Below are 25,415 nucleotides of genomic sequence, written 5' to 3'. Positions count from 1 at the left end.
ACTGTGTGGGTTCAAAGGGATATTGCAAATCCTAGAGCAATCACAAAGGTTTGAACTCTGAGGTTTTTGGTATCATAAGAATAGTCCATGCATTCAAAAGAGGGAAGCCAAGGAAGAACTAGAAGTCTTCCAAGAGCTCAGGCTCTTATACATCCAGTTGCTCATTGAACCAGCTTCCTGGAATGGAGGGTCTGGGGTTGAGACCAGGCCACAAGTCTAGAGTCTCTAGAGAGACAGTGTTGGGTCCCCATGGCCCATAATACATTTCCCATTTTCTCAGGCAGCCACAGGTCATGAATGTGAGGATACTGAGAGGTTGGAGCAACGTTCTTGGGAGGCATAAGGAAGAGCGAATGCTTCAAGATCGCCGCAGCCCAAACTACTCGCCTGCTTTGCCCCCTAATGCGTTTTTCTCTGCTGCTCCGTAGCTGTCCGACCTCTTCAGATCTCTTAGTCCACCCTGCCGTCTTCCTTTATGCCGTGGGTCCCACTGTTCTTTCAACTCATCCCCCTTTCCCTCAGTCCCGGAGTAGCTGCGGCCAGCAGAGGGTAGACTGAGAGCAGGAGAGAAGGACCTGCCTAGGAACCCATTCTAGAGATACTGCATCCTGCCTGGGAGCAAGTTTTCCAGGGCAGCTTTGACAAGTCTTGGAGAAACAAACCTACTAAACCTGACAGACAGTAATACTATTTGCACAGTGCTTTTCTATGGGAAAGGTAGAGCCTTTTCACTACGTATTGAGTACATAGAGTGTGAGGGTTGACCTGGAACGGTTATCCTCCTGGATGACGTGTTTTTTCTGAAGAACCACATGTTAGTTGCAACTCCCACATTAGAATATGAAGTCCTACCGAGAGAGATACGGAGACTAGACAGATACAGATGCATTTGTATGTGAATACACAATTCCACAATACAGACGTCAAAACCCATGCCAGTTATTCCAGAGAGATGGATTGGGCAGAAGGCAGAAGGAGAATACTCTGATCGTTTTTTGGCCACGTGTATGTGTTATCTCAGTGTTTCTAGGAAGCGTTTGCTACTTTCGATTTTTTATTTTAAAAACTAGTAATAATCTATTAAGTATGAGAGATGTGCAGAGAGGATTAGTGATTGAGAGCCATTTTTGCTGGTGGCAATCATATGGTACTTTTAATGGGAATATTAGAAAGGCACCGGTAGTGACCTTGTTGCAGCACAAAGGAGAGGGTGTGGGGTGCCCCTGCATGTTGTCCCACCTCTTGTGACGTGTATCGTTTTGGAATTTCCAGTGGCTTGATCATGAACTACTGCAGGAATCCAGATCCTGTGGCAGCCCCTTATTGTTATACGAGGGATCCCAGTGTCAGGTGGGAGTACTGCAACCTGACACAATGCTCAGACGCAGAAGGGACTGCCGTCGCGCCTCCGACTGTTACCCCGGTTCGAAGCCTAGAGGCTCCTTCCGAGCAAGGTAAGGAGTCTGTGGCCAGACGTCTACACGCTTCGATGCTGGGATGAAAAGCCGTGGAAATTCCCAGTGATGCAGCCGCCTTCAATGGTAAACGGATGCTCGAGTGTTGACTGAGTTCTACCACGTAGGAGGAAGCCTCCGTGCACTCTCTGGGGGAGCCAGCGGAGTGATTTCTGGTGCAACGTGGTTGGGCTTTGTCTTTAGGATGCGCACAAACCCTCCAGGGTGATCGACTTCAAAATCCACCTTGTTGTAAAACGGGCTATCTCGGTGTCCTAGCCAAAATTTTTATTGTAACATGCTGTCAGGTGTGTCACTCTTTCCAAGCCAGTAAGCTTTTCCGGGGATTTCTCCAAGTAGCCAGCATTCAGAGCAATCTTCAGCATTGCAGATTCTGAGAAATGTGGCTCTGGAGCCTGTCACCCTCGAGAAACCTAACAGGGCTGCATTGATTCCATGTGGCCCTGGGTCTATGGAGAGGTACATGAGCTCCCAGTGCTCTAAGGCTCTTCAGCCCTAGGCTTTGAAGGGAGTGATTTCTCAGTGTTCTTAAACCTCTTTCTGATGACACTTGTACCTGTGAGGGGTCTAGAGAGAAGGAGTAGTAGACTTCTACTTTACTGCAATTCAGGATGCAGGGCATGAGAGGATTCCCTCTCTCCTCCAAGGGAAGAAGCTTTTGGCGTGCACACATCCCTGAGAAGCAAAGTGTCTTTGTCTTCAGTCAGATATATAGGACCGTTTTCTGCCCCATGGCCCGGAAGCCAAAGGCCTTGGCTTTCATGATCAACGGTGTAGGGAAACATGCACAATTTCCATGTCTGTCCCAAACTCTGCCCCCGACAGCCAGTTACCACCTGCAGCCCGCATTGCCAAATGCAGTGCCGTTTGCATGAAGATTCAGTAGAGTTTCCTAGAAAGGTGCTACCTCGTGAGCTCACTTTCCAATGAGGAATCTGATCTGTTGTGTTTCTCTGCGGTGTCAGGTGAAATATTTCCAAGAACTTACTACAGTTCTAGAGTGGTAGGAATCTGTTGCTTTGGTGTTTGTTTGTTGGTTGGTTTTCTCACATCCATCTGCCTATGGATAAGGAAAAGAGAACGTTCGTAATTCTCATAGACTCCTTTCTGGTTGTGTCACAGATGGCTTCACATGTTTCTCTATGCTCAGAGATACTCAGCTTGATTTCTTGTGTTTTCATTTCAGCACCGACTGAGCAAAGGCCTGGGGTGCAGGAGTGCTACCACGGTAATGGACAGAGTTATCGAGGCACATACTCCACCACTGTCACAGGAAGAACCTGCCAAGCTTGGTCATCTATGACACCACACTCGCATAGTCGGACCCCAGAATACTACCCAAATGCGTATGTCTTTGTTCTTTACCATAAGAGAAGAAAGGGCCAACTGAAGTTTCTGTTACAAGAGATGTGTTTCAAGCTGAGTTCTCCGAACTCAACTTGTGACAGATGCAGATGGCGCAGCAAAATGTCTCAGGATGATTGCTGTGGAGCTAAGGGTCTGAGAGAAGGGAAATGTTAAGCTCCCTCTCCTTCCTCCTAGTTTTATTGAGCAGAAGGGAAATCCGGAGGTCAGGAGATCACCTTATGAAGAAAGTCAGAATGACAAACGACCAAACACTTAGATTACCCTTCCACAACACCAACTAAACGTCAATGAAGACTTTCCAGTTGGAATTCCGTTATTCTGACTTCCACTTCCTGAAGGGAAGGTTGCGTTTGCCTTTTCTCTCTGGGTTCAAGAGGAAAGAATAGGTGCTTATTTATGGACAGGTGAATTGATCTGTTTCTATATCTACGTATATTCCAATTGTGAGAAAAACGCTCGTTCCTAAGTACCAGTGGCCTGAAGGGATACAGGTTCCCAGCAAGAGAAGATCCAAGGAAGGAAGGCAGATGAGAGTCAGCACAGAGAGGGATGCTGAAAAGTAAAAGGGATGAGTAGATGGAGAGAAGCCCGGGTCTGACCACCCAATGGCCAATATTTTGGCCACAAGCGACTACCAGAGACATGGAAAAACGGTTTCTACATGTGGGACAACAGATGGTAGAGGACCTAGAGAATTGAGAGAGGGGCAATGATGAGCTCCACTCGGTAGATGCCTTGGCTTTCTTCCTGGATACCCTTCCTGTACTGAATAGCAAGGAGATGGAGCCCAAGCAGACTGTAGCCATCTTGCTGAATGGAGGAGAGGGATTGGAGTGTGGGATGACTGTGGTAGCTGAAATTTTCTAGGTCTGCTAGAAATCAGAACTGGTTTGTGGAGGAAAAGAACTCTACAAAGACGCATAGAAGTCTCCTCCAGTCGTTGGCCTGACATGACGCTGCCTGTGCACAGAAAACGGTTCCACAGGAAAGTGTGGCATAGAACGTTTACTGAGAAACAGCAAGTACAAGAGCACAGGAAGCTCAATAAAGAAGAGAGAGATCACATAGCACTCTGGGATACTGGAGTTCTTCCCAGCTAGACCAGAGAGTCCTCACGGAACACATTGCCAATTCAGTGGAGACCCCAGAACAGCCGTAATTTAAAAGTACAGTTAGTATATTACTAGAACAAAGTCAGCTGCAGACAACCCCTTGCACAGCTGAAAAGCAAGTGTCCAAGCATCAAATCGGTTTCCAATCAATGAACTCCCTGTGAGAGGAAATCTCAACTCTCTTTAGAAGTAAACAACAAAGTCAATTGCCTCAGCTATGCGGTATCCGCAGAGTGAGTCCTAAATTTAAAATTTGACTACATGTAGAAAAGCATTTCGTGTGACCCATGAGCAGGAAATAAATCGGGTAATACAAACCGGCTCAGAAATGAGAGAAATGATTAGAATTGCGTGAAAATTTGACATATCAGTATGATGACTGATTTCAAATATTTAAAAAAACAACATGCAAGAAAGCAGATATCATATCAAGAGAAATTAACAGTACAGAATAGCCAAATTAAATTAAAGAGCTAGTATAAAAAAAGGATGTCTTAATTGAAAAAATTACTGTATGGCCGCCAGATCAATTTAGACGCTTCAGAGGAAAACATTACCCGAAACACAATTCTACAGAACCTACAGAATGAGCTACACGCACACACACACACACACACAGACACACATTGAAAACACACCCATACTCACACACACACACGCAGAAACTCACAAGTTCTAACACACACACACGCGCACCCCTGAAGAAATAGTGAAATATAGAATTAAGCGAGCCTCACAGACATGTAGGAAAATATGAAAAGATTTCCTGCATGTGGGAAGCAAGTCCAAGTAAAGAGCAAGGGAGTTTGGAATAGAAACAAATACCAGAATCAAGGATGGCTGATAACTTTTCAATTACGAAGATCATTAAAAAGAATCACAGAATCGTGAAACTCAAGGGATCATATAGGGAATTTCGAAAAACAAAACCCAACCTGTATGATGTACTTTTGTACATCACAGTTCGAAGGTAACAAGGCAAAGATATAATAAGAAGAAACATGTCACGAGAAACTGGAGGAAAAAGAGCTGTGTCTTCCTAGAAGTACAGTGATACAAAGTGCCGATGTGTTCGCCTCAGAAACACTGGAATCCGGATGCGAGGGAATATTGTTAAAGTGATAATCAGGAACAAAAAGAGATCAACCGGGAATGCTGACTCCAGCAATAAAATGCCTTGAAGATCATCCATGTTGGATAAATGCATATTGTGCACTGCCCCAAACAAAGAAACGGGAAACTGTAAGAATTGGAAATCAGCAGGTTTATGTAACAAGAGAGGTGACCCGAAGGAATTAGGCAGAAGAAGAATTGAACAAGAAAGGAACTTTGTGCAGCCCACGTAATGAAGAATCCAGCAATTGGCAAATGTAGATAGATGTAAATGCAAAATATTTTCTTGATCAAATTTCTATATCTTTGTAAATGAGAGTTGACTACTTGAAACAAAATGATAGCAAGATATTGAACTTCAGCATATGTAGAGGTAACAATTTGAAATGGTAGCATAAATCCTGTAGGGATTAATTCGAAGTGTACCGTTGTAAGTTTCTCACCTCATGCACGATGGTGTGTCATATTAATAAAAGGGTACTGTGTGGGTTCAAAGGGATATTGCAAATCCTAGAGCAATCACAAAGGTTTGAACTCTGAGGTTTTTGGTATCATAAGAATAGTCCATGCATTCAAAAGAGGGAAGCCAAGGAAGAACTAGAAGTCTTCCAAGAGCTCAGGCTCTTATACATCCAGTTGCTCATTGAACCAGCTTCCTGGAATGGAGGGTCTGGGGTTGAGACCAGGCCACAAGTCTAGAGTCTCTAGAGAGACAGTGTTGGGTCCCCATGGCCCATAATACATTTCCCATTTTCTCAGGCAGCCACAGGTCATGAATGTGAGGATACTGAGAGGTTGGAGCAACGTTCTTGGGAGGCATAAGGAGGAGCGAATGCTTCAAGATCGCCGCAGCCCAAACTACTCGCCTGCTTTGCCCCCTAATGCGTTTTTCTCTGCTGCTCCGTAGCTGTCCGACCTCTTCAGATCTCTTAGTCCACCCTGCCGTCTTCCTTTATGCCGTGGGTCCCACTGTTCTTTCAACTCATCCCCCTTTCCCTCAGTCCCGGAGTAGCTGCGGCCAGCAGAGGGTAGACTGAGAGCAGGAGAGAAGGACCTGCCTAGGAACCCATTCTAGAGGTACTGCATCCTGCCTGGGAGCAAGTTTTCCAGGGCAGCTTTGACAAGTCTTGGAGAAACAAACCTACTAAACCTGACAGACAGTAATACTATTTGCACAGTGCTTTTCTATGGGAAAGGTAGAGCCTTTTCACTACGTATTGAGTACATAGAGTGTGAGGGTTGACCTGGAACGGTTATCCTCCTGGATGACGTGTTTTTTCTGAAGAACCACATGTTAGTTGCAACTCCCACATTAGAATATGAAGTCCTACCGAGAGAGATACGGAGACTAGACAGATACAGATGCATTTGTATGTGAATACACAATTCCACAATACAGACGTCAAAACCCATGCCAGTTATTCCAGAGAGATGGATTGGGCAGAAGGCAGAAGGAGAATACTCTGATCGTTTTTTGGCCACGTGTATGTGTTATCTCAGTGTTTCTAGGAAGCGTTTGCTACTTTCGATTTTTTATTTTAAAAACTAGTAATAATCTATTAAGTATGAGAGATGTGCAGAGAGGATTAGTGATTGAGAGCCATTTTTGCTGGTGGCAATCATATGGTACTTTTAATGGGAATATTAGAAAGGCACCGGTAGTGACCTTGTTGCAGCACAAAGGAGAGGGTGTGGGGTGCCCCTGCATGTTGTCCCACCTCTTGTGACGTGTATCGTTTTGGAATTTCCAGTGGCTTGATCATGAACTACTGCAGGAATCCAGATCCTGTGGCAGCCCCTTATTGTTATACGAGGGATCCCAGTGTCAGGTGGGAGTACTGCAACCTGACACAATGCTCAGACGCAGAAGGGACTGCCGTCGCGCCTCCGACTGTTACCCCGGTTCGAAGCCTAGAGGCTCCTTCCGAGCAAGGTAAGGAGTCTGTGGCCAGACATCTACACGCTTCGATGCTGGGATGAAAAGCCGTGGAAATTCCCAGTGATGCAGCCGCCTTCAATGGTAAACGGATGCTCGAGTGTTGACTGAGTTCTACCATGTAGGAGGAAGCCTCCGTGCACTCTCTGGGGGAGCCAGCGGAGTGATTTCTGGTGCAACGTGGTTGGGCTTTGTCTTTAGGATGCGCACAAACCCTCCAGGGTGATCGACTTCAAAATCCACCTTGTTGTAAAACGGGCTATCTCGGTGTCCTAGCCAAAATTTTTATTGTAACATGCTGTCAGGTGTGTCACTCTTTCCAAGCCAGTAAGCTTTTCCGGGGATTTCTCCAAGTAGCCAGCATTCAGAGCAATCTTCAGCATTGCAGATTCTGAGAAATGTGGCTCTGGAGCCTGTCACCCTCGAGAAACCTAACAGGGCTGCATTGATTCCATGTGGCCCTGGGTCTATGGAGAGGTACATGAGCTCCCAGTGCTCTAAGGCTCTTCAGCCCTAGGCTTTGAAGGGAGTGATTTCTCAGTGTTCTTAAACCTCTTTCTGATGACACTTGTACCTGTGAGGGGTCTAGAGAGAAGGAGTAGTAGACTTCTACTTTACTGCAATTCAGGATGCAGGGCATGAGAGGATTCCCTCTCTCCTCCAAGGGAAGAAGCTTTTGGCGTGCACACATCCCTGAGAAGCAAAGTGTCTTTGTCTTCAGTCAGATATATAGGACCGTTTTCTGCCCCATGGCCCGGAAGCCAAAGGCCTTGGCTTTCATGATCAACGGTGTAGGGAAACATGCACAATTTCCATGTCTGTCCCAAACTCTGCCCCCGACAGCCAGTTACCACCTGCAGCCCGCATTGCCAAATGCAGTGCCGTTTGCATGAAGATTCAGTAGAGTTTCCTAGAAAGGTGCTACCTCGTGAGCTCACTTTCCAATGAGGAATCTGATCTGTTGTGTTTCTCTGAGGTGTCAGGTGAAATATTTCCAAGAACTTACTACAGTTCTAGAGTGGTAGGAATCTGTTGCTTTGGTGTTTGTTTGTTGGTTGGTTTTCTCACATCCATCTGCCTATGGATAAGGAAAAGAGAACGTTCGTAATTCTCATAGACTCCTTTCTGGTTGTGTCACAGATGGCTTCACATGTTTCTCTATGCTCAGAGATACTCAGCTTGATTTCTTGTGTTTTCATTTCAGCACCGACTGAGCAAAGGCCTGGGGTGCAGGAGTGCTACCACGGTAATGGACAGAGTTATCGAGGCACATACTCCACCACTGTCACAGGAAGAACCTGCCAAGCTTGGTCATCTATGACACCACACTCGCATAGTCGGACCCCAGAATACTACCCAAATGCGTATGTCTTTGTTCTTTACCATAAGAGAAGAAAGGGCCAACTGAAGTTTCTGTTACAAGAGATGTGTTTCAAGCTGAGTTCTCCGAACTCAACTTGTGACAGATGCAGATGGCGCAGCAAAATGTCTCAGGATGATTGCTGTGGAGCTAAGGGTCTGAGAGAAGGGAAATGTTAAGCTCCCTCTCCTTCCTCCTAGTTTTATTGAGCAGAAGGGAAATCCGGAGGTCAGGAGATCACCTTATGAAGAAAGTCAGAATGACAAACGACCAAACACTTAGATTACCCTTCCACAACACCAACTAAACGTCAATGAAGACTTTCCAGTTGGAATTCCGTTATTCTGACTTCCACTTCCTGAAGGGAAGGTTGCGTTTGCCTTTTCTCTCTGGGTTCAAGAGGAAAGAATAGGTGCTTATTTATGGACAGGTGAATTGATCTGTTTCTATATCTACGTATATTCCAATTGTGAGAAAAACGCTCGTTCCTAAGTACCAGTGGCCTGAAGGGATACAGGTTCCCAGCAAGAGAAGATCCAAGGAAGGAAGGCAGATGAGAGTCAGCACAGAGAGGGATGCTGAAAAGTAAAAGGGATGGGTAGATGGAGAGAAGCCCGGGTCTGACCACCCAATGGCCAATATTTTGGCCACAAGCGACTACCAGAGACATGGAAAAACGGTTTCTACATGTGGGACAACAGATGGTAGAGGACCTAGAGAATTGAGAGAGGGGCAATGATGAGCTCCACTCGGTAGATGCCTTGGCTTTCTTCCTGGATACCCTTCCTGTACTGAATAGCAAGGAGATGGAGCCCAAGCAGACTGTAGCCATCTTGCTGAATGGAGGAGAGGGATTGGAGTGTGGGATGACTGTGGTAGCTGAAATTTTCTAGGTCTGCTAGAAATCAGAACTGGTTTGTGGAGGAAAAGAACTCTACAAAGACGCATAGAAGTCTCCTCCAGTCGTTGGCCTGACATGACGCTGCCTGTGCACAGAAAACGGTTCCACAGGAAAGTGTGGCATAGAACGTTTACTGAGAAACAGCAAGTACAAGAGCACAGGAAGCTCAATAAAGAAGAGAGAGATCACATAGCACTCTGGGATACTGGAGTTCTTCCCAGCTAGACCAGAGAGTCCTCACGGAACACATTGCCAATTCAGTGGAGACCCCAGAACAGCCGTAATTTAAAAGTACAGTTAGTATATTACTAGAACAAAGTCAGCTGCAGACAACCCCTTGCACAGCTGAAAAGCAAGTGTCCAAGCATCAAATCGGTTTCCAATCAGTGAACTCCCTGTGAGAGGAAATCTCAACTCTCTTTAGAAGTAAACAACAAAGTCAATTGCCTCAGCTACGTGGTATCCGCAGAGTGAGTCCTAAATTTAAAATTTGACTACATGTAGAAAAGCATTTCGTGTGACCCATGAGCAGGAAATAAATCGGGTAATACAAACCGGCTCAGAAATGAGAGAAATGATTAGAATTGCGTGAAAATTTGACATATCAGTATGATGACTGATTTCAAATATTTAAAAAAACAACATGCAAGAAAGCAGATATCATATCAAGAGAAATTAACAGTACAGAATAGCCAAATTAAATTAAAGAGCTAGTATAAAAAAAGGATGTCTTAATTGAAAAAATTACTGTATGGCCGCCAGATCAATTTAGACGCTTCAGAGGAAAACATTACCCGAAACACAATTCTACAGAACCTACAGAATGAGCTACACGCACACACACACACACACACAGACACACATTGAAAACACACCCATACTCACACACACACACGCAGAAACTCACAAGTTCTAACACACACACACGCGCACCCCTGAAGAAATAGTGAAATATAGAATTAAGCGAGCCTCACAGACATGTAGGAAAATATGAAAAGATTTCCTGCATGTGGGAAGCAAGTCCCAGTAAAGAGCAAGGGAGTTTGGAATAGAAACAAATACCAGAATCAAGGATGGCTGATAACTTTTCAATTACGAAGATCATTAAAAAGAATCACAGAATCGTGAAACTCAAGGGATCATATAGGGAATTTCGAAAAACAAAACCCAACCTGTATGATGTACTTTTGTACATCACAGTTCGAAGGTAACAAGGCAAAGATATAATAAGAAGAAACATGTCACGAGAAACTGGAGGAAAAAGAGCTGTGTCTTCCTAGAAGTACAGTGATACAAAGTGCCGATGTGTTCACCTCAGAAACACTGGAATCCGGATGCGAGGGAATATTGTTAAAGTGATAATCAGGAACAAAAAGAGATCAACCGGGAATGCTGACTCCAGCAATAAAATGCCTTGAAGATCATCCATGTTGGATAAATGCATATTGTGCACTGCCCCAAACAAAGAAACGGGAAACTGTAAGAATTGGATATCAGCAGGCTTATGTAACAAGAGAGGTGACCCGAAGGAATTAGGCAGAAGAAGAATTGAACAAGAAAGGAACTTTATGCAGCCCACGTAATGAAGAATCCAGCAATTGGCAAATGTAGATAGATGTAAATGCAAAATATTTTCTTGATCAAATTTCTGTATCTTTGTAAATGAGAGTTGACTACTTGAAACAAAATGATAGCAAGATATTGAACTTCAGCATATGTAGAGGTAACAATTTGAAATGGTAGCATAAATCCTGTAGGGATTAATTCGATGTGTACCGTTGTAAGTTTCTCACCTCATGCACGATGGTGTGTCATATTAATAAAAGGGTACTGTGTGGGTTCAAAGGGATATTGCAAATCCTAGAGCAATCACAAAGGTTTGAACTCTGAGGTTTTTGGTATCATAAGAATAGTCCATGCATTCAAAAGAGGGAAGCCAAGGAAGAACTAGAAGTCTTCCAAGAGCTCAGGCTCTTATACATCCAGTTGCTCATTGAACCAGCTTCCTGGAATGGAGGGTCTGGGGTTGAGACCAGGCCACAAGTCTAGAGTCTCTAGAGAGACAGTGTTGGGTCCCCATGGCCCATAATACATTTCCCATTTTCTCAGGCAGCCACAGGTCATGAATGTGAGGATACTGAGAGGTTGGAGCAACGTTCTTGGGAGGCATAAGGAAGAGCGAATGCTTCAAGATCGCCGCAGCCCAAACTACTCGCCTGCTTTGCCCCCTAATGCATTTTTCTCTGCTGCTCCGTAGCTGTCCGACCTCTTCAGATCTCTTAGTCCACCCTGCCGTCTTCCTTTATGCCGTGGGTCCCACTGTTCTTTCAACTCATCCCCCTTTCCCTCAGTCCCGGAGTAGCTGCGGCCAGCAGAGGGTAGACTGAGAGCAGGAGAGAAGGACCTGCCTAGGAACCCATTCTAGAGATACTGCATCCTGCCTGGGAGCAAGTTTTCCAGGGCAGCTTTGACAAGTCTTGGAGAAACAAACCTACTAAACCTGACAGACAGTAATACTATTTGCACGATGCTTTTCTATGGGAAAGGTAGAGCCTTTTCACTACGTATTGAGTACATAGAGTGTGAGGGTTGACCTGGAACGGTTATCCTCCTGGATGACGTGTTTTTTCTGAAGAACCACATGTTAGTTGCAACTCCCACATTAGAATATGAAGTCCTACCGAGAGAGATACGGAGACTAGACAGATACGGATGCATTTGTATGTGAATACACAGTTCCACAATACAGACGTCAAAACCCATGCCAGTTATTCCAGAGAGATGGATTGGGCAGAAGGCAGAAGGAGAATACTCTGATCGTTTTTTGGCCACGTGTATGTGTTATCTCAGTGTTTCTAGGAAGCGTTTGCTACTTTCGATTTTTTATTTTAAAAACTAGTAATAATCTATTAAGTATGAGAGATGTGCAGAGAGGATTAGTGATTGAGAGCCATTTTTGCTGGTGGCAATCATATGGTACTTTTAATGGGAATATTAGAAAGGCACCGGTAGTGACCTTGTTGCAGCACAAAGGAGAGGGTGTGGGGTGCCCCTGCATGTTGTCCCACCTCTTGTGACGTGTATCGTTTTGGAATTTCCAGTGGCTTGATCATGAACTACTGCAGGAATCCAGATCCTGTGGCAGCCCCTTATTGTTATACGAGGGATCCCAGTGTCAGGTGGGAGTACTGCAACCTGACACAATGCTCAGACGCAGAAGGGACTGCCGTCGCGCCTCCGACTGTTACCCCGGTTCGAAGCCTAGAGGCTCCTTCCGAGCAAGGTAAGGAGTCTGTGGCCAGACGTCTACACGCTTCGATGCTGGGATGAAAAGCCGTGGAAATTCCCAGTGATGCAGCCGCCTTCAATGGTAAACGGATGCTCGAGTGTTGACTGAGTTCTACCACGTAGGAGGAAGCCTCCGTGCACTCTCTGGGGGAGCCAGCGGAGTGATTTCTGGTGCAACGTGGTTGGGCTTTGTCTTTAGGATGCGCACAAACCCTCCAGGGTGATCGACTTCAAAATCCACCTTGTTGTAAAACGGGCTATCTCGGTGTCCTAGCCAAAATTTTTATTGTAACATGCTGTCAGGTGTGTCACTCTTTCCAAGCCAGTAAGCTTTTCCGGGGATTTCTCCAAGTAGCCAGCATTCAGAGCAATCTTCAGCATTGCAGATTCTGAGAAATGTGGCTCTGGAGCCTGTCACCCTCGAGAAACCTAACAGGGCTGCATTGATTCCATGTGGCCCTGGGTCTATGGAGAGGTACATGAGCTCCCAGTGCTCTAAGGCTCTTCAGCCCTAGGCTTTGAAGGGAGTGATTTCTCAGTGTTCTTAAACCTCTTTCTGATGACACTTGTACCTGTGAGGGGTCTAGAGAGAAGGAGTAGTAGACGTCTACTTTACTGCAATTCAGGATGCAGGGCATGAGAGGATTCCCTCTCTCCTCCAAGGGAAGAAGCTTTTGGCGTGCACACATCCCTGAGAAGCAAAGTGTCTTTGTCTTCAGTCAGATATATAGGACCGTTTTCTGCCCCATGGCCCGGAAGCCAAAGGCCTTGGCTTTCATGATCAACGGTGTAGGGAAACATGCACAATTTCCATGTCTGTCCCAAACTCTGCCCCCGACAGCCAGTTACCACCTGCAGCCCGCATTGCCAAATGCAGTGCCGTTTGCATGAAGATTCAGTAGAGTTTCCTAGAAAGGTGCTACCTCGTGAGCTCACTTTCCAATGAGGAATCTGATCTGTTGTGTTTCTCTGAGGTGTCAGGTGAAATATTTCCAAGAACTTACTACAGTTCTAGAGTGGTAGGAATCTGTTGCTTTGGTGTTTGTTTGTTGGTTGGTTTTCTCACATCCATCTGCCTATGGATAAGGAAAAGAGAACGTTCGTAATTCTCATAGACTCCTTTCTGGTTGTGTCACAGATGGCTTCACATGTTTCTCTATGCTCAGAGATACTCAGCTTGATTTCTTGTGTTTTCATTTCAGCACCGACTGAGCAAAGGCCTGGGGTGCAGGAGTGCTACCACGGTAATGGACAGAGTTATCGAGGCACATACTCCACCACTGTCACAGGAAGAACCTGCCAAGCTTGGTCATCTATGACACCACACTCGCATAGTCGGACCCCAGAATACTACCCAAATGCGTATGTCTTTGTTCTTTACCATAAGAGAAGAAAGGGCCAACTGAAGTTTCTGTTACAAGAGATGTGTTTCAAGCTGAGTTCTCCGAACTCAACTTGTGACAGATGCAGATGGCGCAGCAAAATGTCTCAGGATGATTGCTGTGGAGCTAAGGGTCTGAGAGAAGGGAAATGTTAAGCTCCCTCTCCTTCCTCCTAGTTTTATTGAGCAGAAGGGAAATCCGGAGGTCAGGAGATCACCTTATGAAGAAAGTCAGAATGACAAACGACCAAACACTTAGATTACCCTTCCACAACACCAACTAAACGTCAATGAAGACTTTCCAGTTGGAATTCCGTTATTCTGACTTCCACTTCCTGAAGGGAAGGTTGCGTTTGCCTTTTCTCTCTGGGTTCAAGAGGAAAGAATAGGTGCTTATTTATGGACAGGTGAATTGATCTGTTTCTATATCTACGTATATTCCAATTGTGAGAAAAACGCTCGTTCCTAAGTACCAGTGGCCTGAAGGGATACAGGTTCCCAGCAAGAGAAGATCCAAGGAAGGAAGGCAGATGAGAGTCAGCACAGAGAGGGATGCTGAAAAGTAAAAGGGATGGGTAGATGGAGAGAAGCCCGGGTCTGACCACCCAATGGCCAATATTTTGGCCACAAGCGACTACCAGAGACATGGAAAAACGGTTTCTACATGTGGGACAACAGATGGTAGAGGACCTAGAGAATTGAGAGAGGGGCAATGATGAGCTCCACTCGGTAGATGCCTTGGCTTTCTTCCTGGATACCCTTCCTGTACTGAATAGCAAGGAGATGGAGCCCAAGCAGACTGTAGCCATCTTGCTGAATGGAGGAGAGGGATTGGAGTGTGGGATGACTGTGGTAGCTGAAATTTTCTAGGTCTGCTAGAAATCAGAACTGGTTTGTGGAGGAAAAGAACTCTACAAAGACGCATAGAAGTCTCCTCCAGTCGTTGGCCTGACATGACGCTGCCTGTGCACAGAAAACGGTTCCACAGGAAAGTGTGGCATAGAACGTTTACTGAGAAACAGCAAGTACAAGAGCACAGGAAGCTCAATAAAGAAGAGAGAGATCACATAGCACTCTGGGATACTGGAGTTCTTCCCAGCTAGACCAGAGAGTCCTCACGGAACACATTGCCAATTCAGTGGAGACCCCAGAACAGCCGTAATTTAAAAGTACAGTTAGTATATTACTAGAACAAAGTCAGCTGCAGACAACCCCTTGCACAGCTGAAAAGCAAGTGTCCAAGCATCAAATCGGTTTCCAATCAGTGAACTCCCTGTGAGAGGAAATCTCAACTCTCTTTAGAAGTAAACAACAAAGTCAATTGCCTCAGCTACGTGGTATCCGCAGAGTGAGTCCTAAATTTAAAATTTGACTACATGTAGAAAAGCATTTCGTGTGACCCATGAGCAGGAAATAAATCGGGTAATACAAACCGGCTCAGAAATGAGAGAAATGATTAGAATTGCGTGAAAATTTGACATATCAGTATGATGACTGATTTCAAATATTTAAAAAAACAACATGCAAGAAAGCAGATATCATATCAAGAGAAATTAACAGTACAGAATAGCCAAATTAAATTAAAGAGCTAGTATAAAAAAAGGATGTCTTAATTGAAAAAATTACTGTATGGCCGCCAGATCAATTTAGACGCTTCAGAGGAAAACATTACCCGAAACACAATTCTACAGAACCTACAGAATGAGCTACACGCACACACACACACACACACAGACACACATTGAAAACACACCCATACTCACACACACACACGCAGAAACTCACAAGTTCTAACACACACACACGCGCACCCCTGAAGAAATAGTGAAATATAGAATTAAGCGAGCCTCACAGACATGTAGGAAAATATGAAAAGATTTCCTGCATGTGGGAAGCAAGTCCCAGTAAAGAGCAAGGGAGTTTGGAATAGAAACAAATACCAGAATCAAGGATGGCTGATAACTTTTCAATTACGAAGATCATTAAAAAGAATCACAGAATCGTGAAACTCAAGGGATCATATAGGGAATTTCGAAAAACAAAACCCAACCTGTATGATGTACTTTTGTACATCACAGTTCGAAGGTAACAAGGCAAAGATATAATAAGAAGAAACATGTCACGAGAAACTGGAGGAAAAAGAGCTGTGTCTTCCTAGAAGTACAGTGATACAAAGTGCCGATGTGTTCACCTCAGAAACACTGGAATCCGGATGCGAGGGAATATTGTTAAAGTGATAATCAGGAACAAAAAGAGATCAACCGGGAATGCTGACTCCAGCAATAAAATGCCTTGAAGATCATCCATGTTGGATAAATGCATATTGTGCACTGCCCCAAACAAAGAAACGGGAAACTGTAAGAATTGGATATCAGCAGGCTTATGTAACAAGAGAGGTGACCCGAAGGAATTAGGCAGAAGAAGAATTGAACAAGAAAGGAACTTTATGCAGCCCACGTAATGAAGAATCCAGCAATTGGCAAATGTAGATAGATGTAAATGCAAAATATTTTCTTGATCAAATTTCTGTATCTTTGTAAATGAGAGTTGACTACTTGAAACAAAATGATAGCAAGATATTGAACTTCAGCATATGTAGAGGTAACAATTTGAAATGGTAGCATAAATCCTGTAGGGATTAATTCGACGTGTACCGTTGTAAGTTTCTCACCTCATGCACGATGGTGTGTCATATTAATAAAAGGGTACTGTGTGGGTTCAAAGGGATATTGCAAATCCTAGAGCAATCACAAAGGTTTGAACTCTGAGGTTTTTGGTATCATAAGAATAGTCCATGCATTCAAAAGAGGGAAGCCAAGGAAGAACTAGAAGTCTTCCAAGAGCTCAGGCTCTTATACATCCAGTTGCTCATTGAACCAGCTTCCTGGAATGGAGGGTCTGGGGTTGAGACCAGGCCACAAGTCTAGAGTCTCTAGAGAGACAGTGTTGGGTCCCCATGGCCCATAATACATTTCCCATTTTCTCAGGCAGCCACAGGTCATGAATGTGAGGATACTGAGAGGTTGGAGCAACGTTCTTGGGAGGCATAAGGAAGAGCGAATGCTTCAAGATCGCCGCAGCCCAAACTACTCGCCTGCTTTGCCCCCTAATGCATTTTTCTCTGCTGCTCCGTAGCTGTCCGACCTCTTCAGATCTCTTAGTCCACCCTGCCGTCTTCCTTTATGCCGTGGGTCCCACTGTTCTTTCAACTCATCCCCCTTTCCCTCAGTCCCGGAGTAGCTGCGGCCAGCAGAGGGTAGACTGAGAGCAGGAGAGAAGGACCTGCCTAGGAACCCATTCTAGAGATACTGCATCCTGCCTGGGAGCAAGTTTTCCAGGGCAGCTTTGACAAGTCTTGGAGAAACAAACCTACTAAACCTGACAGACAGTAATACTATTTGCACGATGCTTTTCTATGGGAAAGGTAGAGCCTTTTCACTACGTATTGAGTACATAGAGTGTGAGGGTTGACCTGGAACGGTTATCCTCCTGGATGACGTGTTTTTTCTGAAGAACCACATGTTAGTTGCAACTCCCACATTAGAATATGAAGTCCTACCGAGAGAGATACGGAGACTAGACAGATACGGATGCATTTGTATGTGAATACACAGTTCCACAATACAGACGTCAAAACCCATGCCAGTTATTCCAGAGAGATGGATTGGGCAGAAGGCAGAAGGAGAATACTCTGATCGTTTTTTGGCCACGTGTATGTGTTATCTCAGTGTTTCTAGGAAGCGTTTGCTACTTTCGATTTTTTATTTTAAAAACTAGTAATAATCTATTAAGTATGAGAGATGTGCAGAGAGGATTAGTGATTGAGAGCCATTTTTGCTGGTGGCAATCATATGGTACTTTTAATGGGAATATTAGAAAGGCACCGGTAGTGACCTTGTTGCAGCACAAAGGAGAGGATGTGGGGTGCCCCTGCATGTTGTCCCACCTCTTGTGACGTGTATCGTTTTGGAATTTCCAGTGGCTTGATCATGAACTACTGCAGGAATCCAGATCCTGTGGCAGCCCCTTATTGTTATACGAGGGATCCCAGTGTCAGGTGGGAGTACTGCAACCTGACACAATGCTCAGACGCAGAAGGGACTGCCGTCGCGCCTCCGACTGTTACCCCGGTTCGAAGCCTAGAGGCTCCTTCCGAGCAAGGTAAGGAGTCTGTGGCCAGACGTCTACACGCTTCGATGCTGGGATGAAAAGCCGTGGAAATTCCCAGTGATGCAGCCGCCTTCAATGGTAAACGGATGCTCGAGTGTTGACTGAGTTCTACCACGTAGGAGGAAGCCTCCGTGCACTCTCTGGGGGAGCCAGCGGAGTGATTTCTGGTGCAACGTGGTTGGGCTTTGTCTTTAGGATGCGCACAAACCCTCCAGGGTGATCGACTTCAAAATCCACCTTGTTGTAAAACGGGCTATCTCGGTGTCCTAGCCAAAATTTTTATTGTAACATGCTGTCAGGTGTGTCACTCTTTCCAAGCCAGTAAGCTTTTCCGGGGATTTCTCCAAGTAGCCAGCATTCAGAGCAATCTTCAGCATTGCAGATTCTGAGAAATGTGGCTCTGGAGCCTGTCACCCTCGAGAAACCTAACAGGGCTGCATTGATTCCATGTGGCCCTGGGTCTATGGAGAGGTACATGAGCTCCCAGTGCTCTAAGGCTCTTCAGCCCTAGGCTTTGAAGGGAGTGATTTCTCAGTGTTCTTAAACCTCTTTCTGATGACACTTGTACCTGTGAGGGGTCTAGAGAGAAGGAGTAGTAGACGTCTACTTTACTGCAATTCAGGATGCAGGGCATGAGAGGATTCCCTCTCTCCTCCAAGGGAAGAAGCTTTTGGCGTGCACACATCCCTGAGAAGCAAAGTGTCTTTGTCTTCAGTCAGATATATAGGACCGTTTTCTGCCCCATGGCCCGGAAGCCAAAGGCCTTGGCTTTCATGATCAACGGTGTAGGGAAACATGCACAATTTCCATGTCTGTCCCAAACTCTGCCCCCGACAGCCAGTTACCACCTGCAGCCCGCATTGCCAAATGCAGTGCCGTTTGCATGAAGATTCAGTAGAGTTTCCTAGAAAGGTGCTACCTCGTGAGCTCACTTTCCAATGAGGAATCTGATCTGTTGTGTTTCTCTGAGGTGTCAGGTGAAATATTTCCAAGAACTTACTACAGTTCTAGAGTGGTAGGAATCTGTTGCTTTGGTGTTTGTTTGTTGGTTGGTTTTCTCACATCCATCTGCCTATGGATAAGGAAAAGAGAACGTTCGTAATTCTCAGACTCCTTTCTGGTTGTGTCACAGATGGCTTCACATGTTTCTCTATGCTCAGAGATACTCAGCTTGATTTCTTGTGTTTTCATTTCAGCACCGACTGAGCAAAGGCCTGGGGTGCAGGAGTGCTACCACGGTAATGGACAGAGTTATCGAGGCACATACTCCACCACTGTCACAGGAAGAACCTGCCAAGCTTGGTCATCTATGACACCACACTCGCATAGTCGGACCCCAGAATACTACCCAAATGCGTATGTCTTTGTTCTTTACCATAAGAGAAGAAAGGGCCAACTGAAGTTTCTGTTACAAGAGATGTGTTTCAAGCTGAGTTCTCCGAACTCAACTTGTGACAGATGCAGATGGCGCAGCAAAATGTCTCAGGATGATTGCTGTGGAGCTAAGGGTCTGAGAGAAGGGAAATGTTAAGCTCCCTCTCCTTCCTCCTAGTTTTATTGAGCAGAAGGGAAATCCGGAGGTCAGGAGATCACCTTATGAAGAAAGTCAGAATGACAAACGACCAAACACTTAGATTACCCTTCCACAACACCAACTAAACGTCAATGAAGACTTTCCAGTTGGAATTCCGTTATTCTGACTTCCACTTCCTGAAGGGAAGGTTGCGTTTGCCTTTTCTCTCTGGGTTCAAGAGGAAAGAATAGGTGCTTATTTATGGACAGGTGAATTGATCTGTTTCTATATCTACGTATATTCCAATTGTGAGAAAAACGCTCGTTCCTAAGTACCAGTGGCCTGAAGGGATACAGGTTCCCAGCAAGAGAAGATCCAAGGAAGGAAGGCAGATGAGAGTCAGCACAGAGAGGGATGCTGAAAAGTAAAAGGGATGAGTAGATGGAGAGAAGCCCGGGTCTGACCACCCAATGGCCAATATTTTGGCCACAAGCGACTACCAGAGACATGGAAAAACGGTTTCTACATGTGGGACAACAGATGGTAGAGGACCTAGAGAATTGAGAGAGGGGCAATGATGAGCTCCACTCGGTAGATGCCTTGGCTTTCTTCCTGGATACCCTTCCTGTACTGAATAGCAAGGAGATGGAGCCCAAGCAGACTGTAGCCATCTTGCTGAATGGAGGAGAGGGATTGGAGTGTGGGATGACTGTGGTAGCTGAAATTTTCTAGGTCTGCTAGAAATCAGAACTGGTTTGTGGAGGAAAAGAACTCTACAAAGACGCATAGAAGTCTCCTCCAGTCGTTGGCCTGACATGACGCTGCCTGTGCACAGAAAACGGTTCCACAGGAAAGTGTGGCATAGAACGTTTACTGAGAAACAGCAAGTACAAGAGCACAGGAAGCTCAATAAAGAAGAGAGAGATCACATAGCACTCTGGGATACTGGAGTTCTTCCCAGCTAGACCAGAGAGTCCTCACGGAACACATTGCCAATTCAGTGGAGACCCCAGAACAGCCGTAATTTAAAAGTACAGTTAGTATATTACTAGAACAAAGTCAGCTGCAGACAACCCCTTGCACAGCTGAAAAGCAAGTGTCCAAGCATCAAATCGGTTTCCAATCAGTGAACTCCCTGTGAGAGGAAATCTCAACTCTCTTTAGAAGTAAACAACAAAGTCAATTGCCTCAGCTACGCGGTATCCGCAGAGTGAGTCCTAAATTTAAAATTTGACTACATGTAGAAAAGCATTTCGTGTGACCCATGAGCAGGAAATAAATCGGGTAATACAAACCGGCTCAGAAATGAGAGAAATGATTAGAATTGCGTGAAAATTTGACATATCAGTATGATGACTGATTTCAAATATTTAAAAAAACAACATGCAAGAAAGCAGATATCATATCAAGAGAAATTAACAGTACAGAATAGCCAAATTAAATTAAAGAGCTAGTATAAAAAAAGGATGTCTTAATTGAAAAAATTACTGTATGGCCGCCAGATCAATTTAGACGCTTCAGAGGAAAACATTACCCGAAACACAATTCTACAGAACCTACAGAATGAGCTACACGCACACACACACACACACACAGACACACATTGAAAACACACCCATACTCACACACACACACGCAGAAACTCACAAGTTCTAACACACACACACGCGCACCCCTGAAGAAATAGTGAAATATAGAATTAAGCGAGCCTCACAGACATGTAGGAAAATATGAAAAGATTTCCTGCATGTGGGAAGCAAGTCCCAGTAAAGAGCAAGGGAGTTTGGAATAGAAACAAATACCAGAATCAAGGATGGCTGATAACTTTTCAATTACGAAGATCATTAAAAAGAATCACAGAATCGTGAAACTCAAGGGATCATATAGGGAATTTCGAAAAACAAAACCCAACCTGTATGATGTACTTTTGTACATCACAGTTCGAAGGTAACAAGGCAAAGATATAATAAGAAGAAACATGTCACGAGAAACTGGAGGAAAAAGAGCTGTGTCTTCCTAGAAGTACAGTGATACAAAGTGCCGATGTGTTCACCTCAGAAACACTGGAATCCGGATGCGAGGGAATATTGTTAAAGTGATAATCAGGAACAAAAAGAGATCAACCGGGAATGCTGACTCCAGCAATAAAATGCCTTGAAGATCATCCATGTTGGATAAATGCATATTGTGCACTGCCCCAAACAAAGAAACGGGAAACTGTAAGAATTGGATATCAGCAGGCTTATGTAACAAGAGAGGTGACCCGAAGGAATTAGGCAGAAGAAGAATTGAACAAGAAAGGAACTTTATGCAGCCCACGTAATGAAGAATCCAGCAATTGGCAAATGTAGATAGATGTAAATGCAAAATATTTTCTTGATCAAATTTCTGTATCTTTGTAAATGAGAGTTGACTACTTGAAACAAAATGATAGCAAGATATTGAACTTCAGCATATGTAGAGGTAACAATTTGAAATGGTAGCATAAATCCTGTAGGGATTAATTCAACGTGTACCGTTGTAAGTTTCTCACCTCATGCACGATGGTGTGTCATATTAATAAAAGGGTACTGTGTGGGTTCAAAGGGATATTGCAAATCCTAGAGCAATCACAAAGGTTTGAACTCTGAGGTTTTTGGTATCATAAGAATAGTCCATGCATTCAAAAGAGGGAAGCCAAGGAAGAACTAGAAGTCTTCCAAGAGCTCAGGCTCTTATACATCCAGTTGCTCATTGAACCAGCTTCCTGGAATGGAGGGTCTGGGGTTGAGACCAGGCCACAAGTCTAGAGTCTCTAGAGAGACAGTGTTGGGTCCCCATGGCCCATAATACATTTCCCATTTTCTCAGGCAGCCACAGGTCATGAATGTGAGGATACTGAGAGGTTGGAGCAACGTTCTTGGGAGGCATAAGGAAGAGCGAATGCTTCAAGATCGCCGCAGCCCAAACTACTCGCCTGCTTTGCCCCCTAATGCGTTTTTCTCTGCTGCTCCGTAGCTGTCCGACCTCTTCAGATCTCTTAGTCCACCCTGCCGTCTTCCTTTATGCCGTGGGTCCCACTGTTCTTTCAACTCATCCCCCTTTGCCTCAGTCCCGGAGTAGCTGCGGCCAGCAGAGGGTAGACTGAGAGCAGGAGAGAAGGACCTGCCTAGGAACCCATTCTAGAGATACTGCATCCTGCCTGGGAGCAAGTTTTCCAGGGCAGCTTTGACAAGTCTTGGAGAAACAAACCTACTAAACCTGACAGACAGTAATACTATTTGCACGATGCTTTTCTATGGGAAAGGTAGAGCCTTTTCACTACGTATTGAGTACATAGAGTGTGAGGGTTGACCTGGAACGGTTATCCTCCTGGATGACGTGTTTTTTCTGAAGAACCACATGTTAGTTGCAACTCCCACATTAGAATATGAAGTCCTACCGAGAGAGATACGGAGACTAGACAGATACGGATGCATTTGTATGTGAATACACAGTTCCACAATACAGACGTCAAAACCCATGCCAGTTATTCCAGAGAGATGGATTGGGCAGAAGGCAGAAGGAGAATACTCTGATCGTTTTTTGGCCACGTGTATGTGTTATCTCAGTGTTTCTAGGAAGCGTTTGCTACTTTCGATTTTTTATTTTAAAAACTAGTAATAATCTATTAAGTATGAGAGATGTGCAGAGAGGATTAGTGATTGAGAGCCATTTTTGCTGGTGGCAATCATATGGTACTTTTAATGGGAATATTAGAAAGGCACCGGTAGTGACCTTGTTGCAGCACAAAGGAGAGGGTGTGGGGTGCCCCTGCATGTTGTCCCACCTCTTGTGACGTGTATCGTTTTGGAATTTCCAGTGGCTTGATCATGAACTACTGCAGGAATCCAGATCCTGTGGCAGCCCCTTATTGTTATACGAGGGATCCCAGTGTCAGGTGGGAGTACTGCAACCTGACACAATGCTCAGACGCAGAAGGGACTGCCGTCGCGCCTCCGACTGTTACCCCGGTTCGAAGCCTAGAGGCTCCTTCCGAGCAAGGTAAGGAGTCTGTGGCCAGACGTCTACACGCTTCGATGCTGGGATGAAAAGCCGTGGAAATTCCCAGTGATGCAGCCGCCTTCAATGGTAAACGGATGCTCGAGTGTTGACTGAGTTCTACCACGTAGGAGGAAGCCTCCGTGCACTCTCTGGGGGAGCCAGCGGAGTGATTTCTGGTGCAACGTGGTTGGGCTTTGTCTTTAGGATGCGCACAAACCCTCCAGGGTGATCGACTTCAAAATCCACCTTGTTGTAAAACGGGCTATCTCGGTGTCCTAGCCAAAATTTTTATTGTAACATGCTGTCAGGTGTGTCACTCTTTCCAAGCCAGTAAGCTTTTCCGGGGATTTCTCCAAGTAGCCAGCATTCAGAGCAATCTTCAGCATTGCAGATTCTGAGAAATGTGGCTCTGGAGCCTGTCACCCTCGAGAAACCTAACAGGGCTGCATTGATTCCATGTGGCCCTGGGTCTATGGAGAGGTACATGAGCTCCCAGTGCTCTAAGGCTCTTCAGCCCTAGGCTTTGAAGGGAGTGATTTCTCAGTGTTCTTAAACCTCTTTCTGATGACACTTGTACCTGTGAGGGGTCTAGAGAGAAGGAGTAGTAGACTTCTACTTTACTGCAATTCAGGATGCAGGGCATGAGAGGATTCCCTCTCTCCTCCAAGGGAAGAAGCTTTTGGCGTGCACACATCCCTGAGAAGCAAAGTGTCTTTGTCTTCAGTCAGATATATAGGACCGTTTTCTGCCCCATGGCCCGGAAGCCAAAGGCCTTGGCTTTCATGATCAACGGTGTAGGGAAACATGCACAATTTCCATGTCTGTCCCAAACTCTGCCCCCGACAGCCAGTTACCACCTGCAGCCCGCATTGCCAAATGCAGTGCCGTTTGCATGAAGATTCAGTAGAGTTTCCTAGAAAGGTGCTACCTCGTGAGCTCACTTTCCAATGAGGAATCTGATCTGTTGTGTTTCTCTGCGGTGTCAGGTGAAATATTTCCAAGAACTTACTACAGTTCTAGAGTGGTAGGAATCTGTTGCTTTGGTGTTTGTTTGTTGGTTGGTTTTCTCACATCCATCTGCCTATGGATAAGGAAAAGAGAACGTTCGTAATTCTCATAGACTCCTTTCTGGTTGTGTCACAGATGGCTTCACATGTTTCTCTATGCTCAGAGATACTCAGCTTGATTTCTTGTGTTTTCATTTCAGCACCGACTGAGCAAAGGCCTGGGGTGCACGAGTGCTACCACGGTAATGGACAGAGTTATCGAGGCACATACTCCACCACTGTCACAGGAAGAACCTGCCAAGCTTGGTCATCTATGACACCACACTCGCATAGTCGGACCCCAGAATACTACCCAAATGCGTATGTCTTTGTTCTTTACCATAAGAGAAGAAAGGGCCAACTGAAGTTTCTGTTACAAGAGATGTGTTTCAAGCTGAGTTCTCCGAACTCAACTTGTGACAGATGCAGATGGCGCAGCAAAATGTCTCAGGATGATTGCCTTGAAGCTAAGGGTCTGAGAGAAGAGAAATTTTAAGCTGCCTCTCCTTCCTCCTAGTTTTATTGAGCAGAAGGGAAATCTGGAGGTGAGGAGATCACATTAAGAAAACAGTCAGAATGACAAACGACCAAACACTTAGATTACCCTTCCACAACACCCACCAAGGGTCAATGAAGACTTTCCAATTGGAATTCTGTTATTCTGACTTCCAGTTCCTGAAGGGAAGGTTATGTATGCCTTTTGTTTCTGGGCTTATGAGGAAAGAATGT

General features: G+C 45.1%; 1 protein-coding gene across 1 annotated transcript in view; it reads left to right on the top strand.

Moving 5' to 3' along the window:
• LPA (lipoprotein(a)) overlaps nt 1-25,415 on the top strand; it is a 277,581-nt gene that overhangs the window by 58,272 nt on the left and 193,894 nt on the right. The window contains 10 exon segments of the mRNA XM_063707988.1: nt 1,273-1,454; nt 2,662-2,821; nt 6,820-7,001; nt 8,209-8,368; nt 12,367-12,548; nt 13,756-13,915; nt 17,914-18,095; nt 19,301-19,460; nt 23,459-23,640; nt 24,848-25,007. Coding sequence (XP_063564058.1) covers nt 1,273-1,454; nt 2,662-2,821; nt 6,820-7,001; nt 8,209-8,368; nt 12,367-12,548; nt 13,756-13,915; nt 17,914-18,095; nt 19,301-19,460; nt 23,459-23,640; nt 24,848-25,007 — 1,710 coding nt within the window.

This window comes from Gorilla gorilla, chromosome 5 (genome assembly GCF_029281585.2).
Source record: "Gorilla gorilla gorilla isolate KB3781 chromosome 5, NHGRI_mGorGor1-v2.1_pri, whole genome shotgun sequence".
NCBI classification, from domain to species: Eukaryota; Metazoa; Chordata; class Mammalia; order Primates; family Hominidae; genus Gorilla; species Gorilla gorilla.
This window is presented reverse-complemented; position numbering and strand designations above follow the sequence as displayed.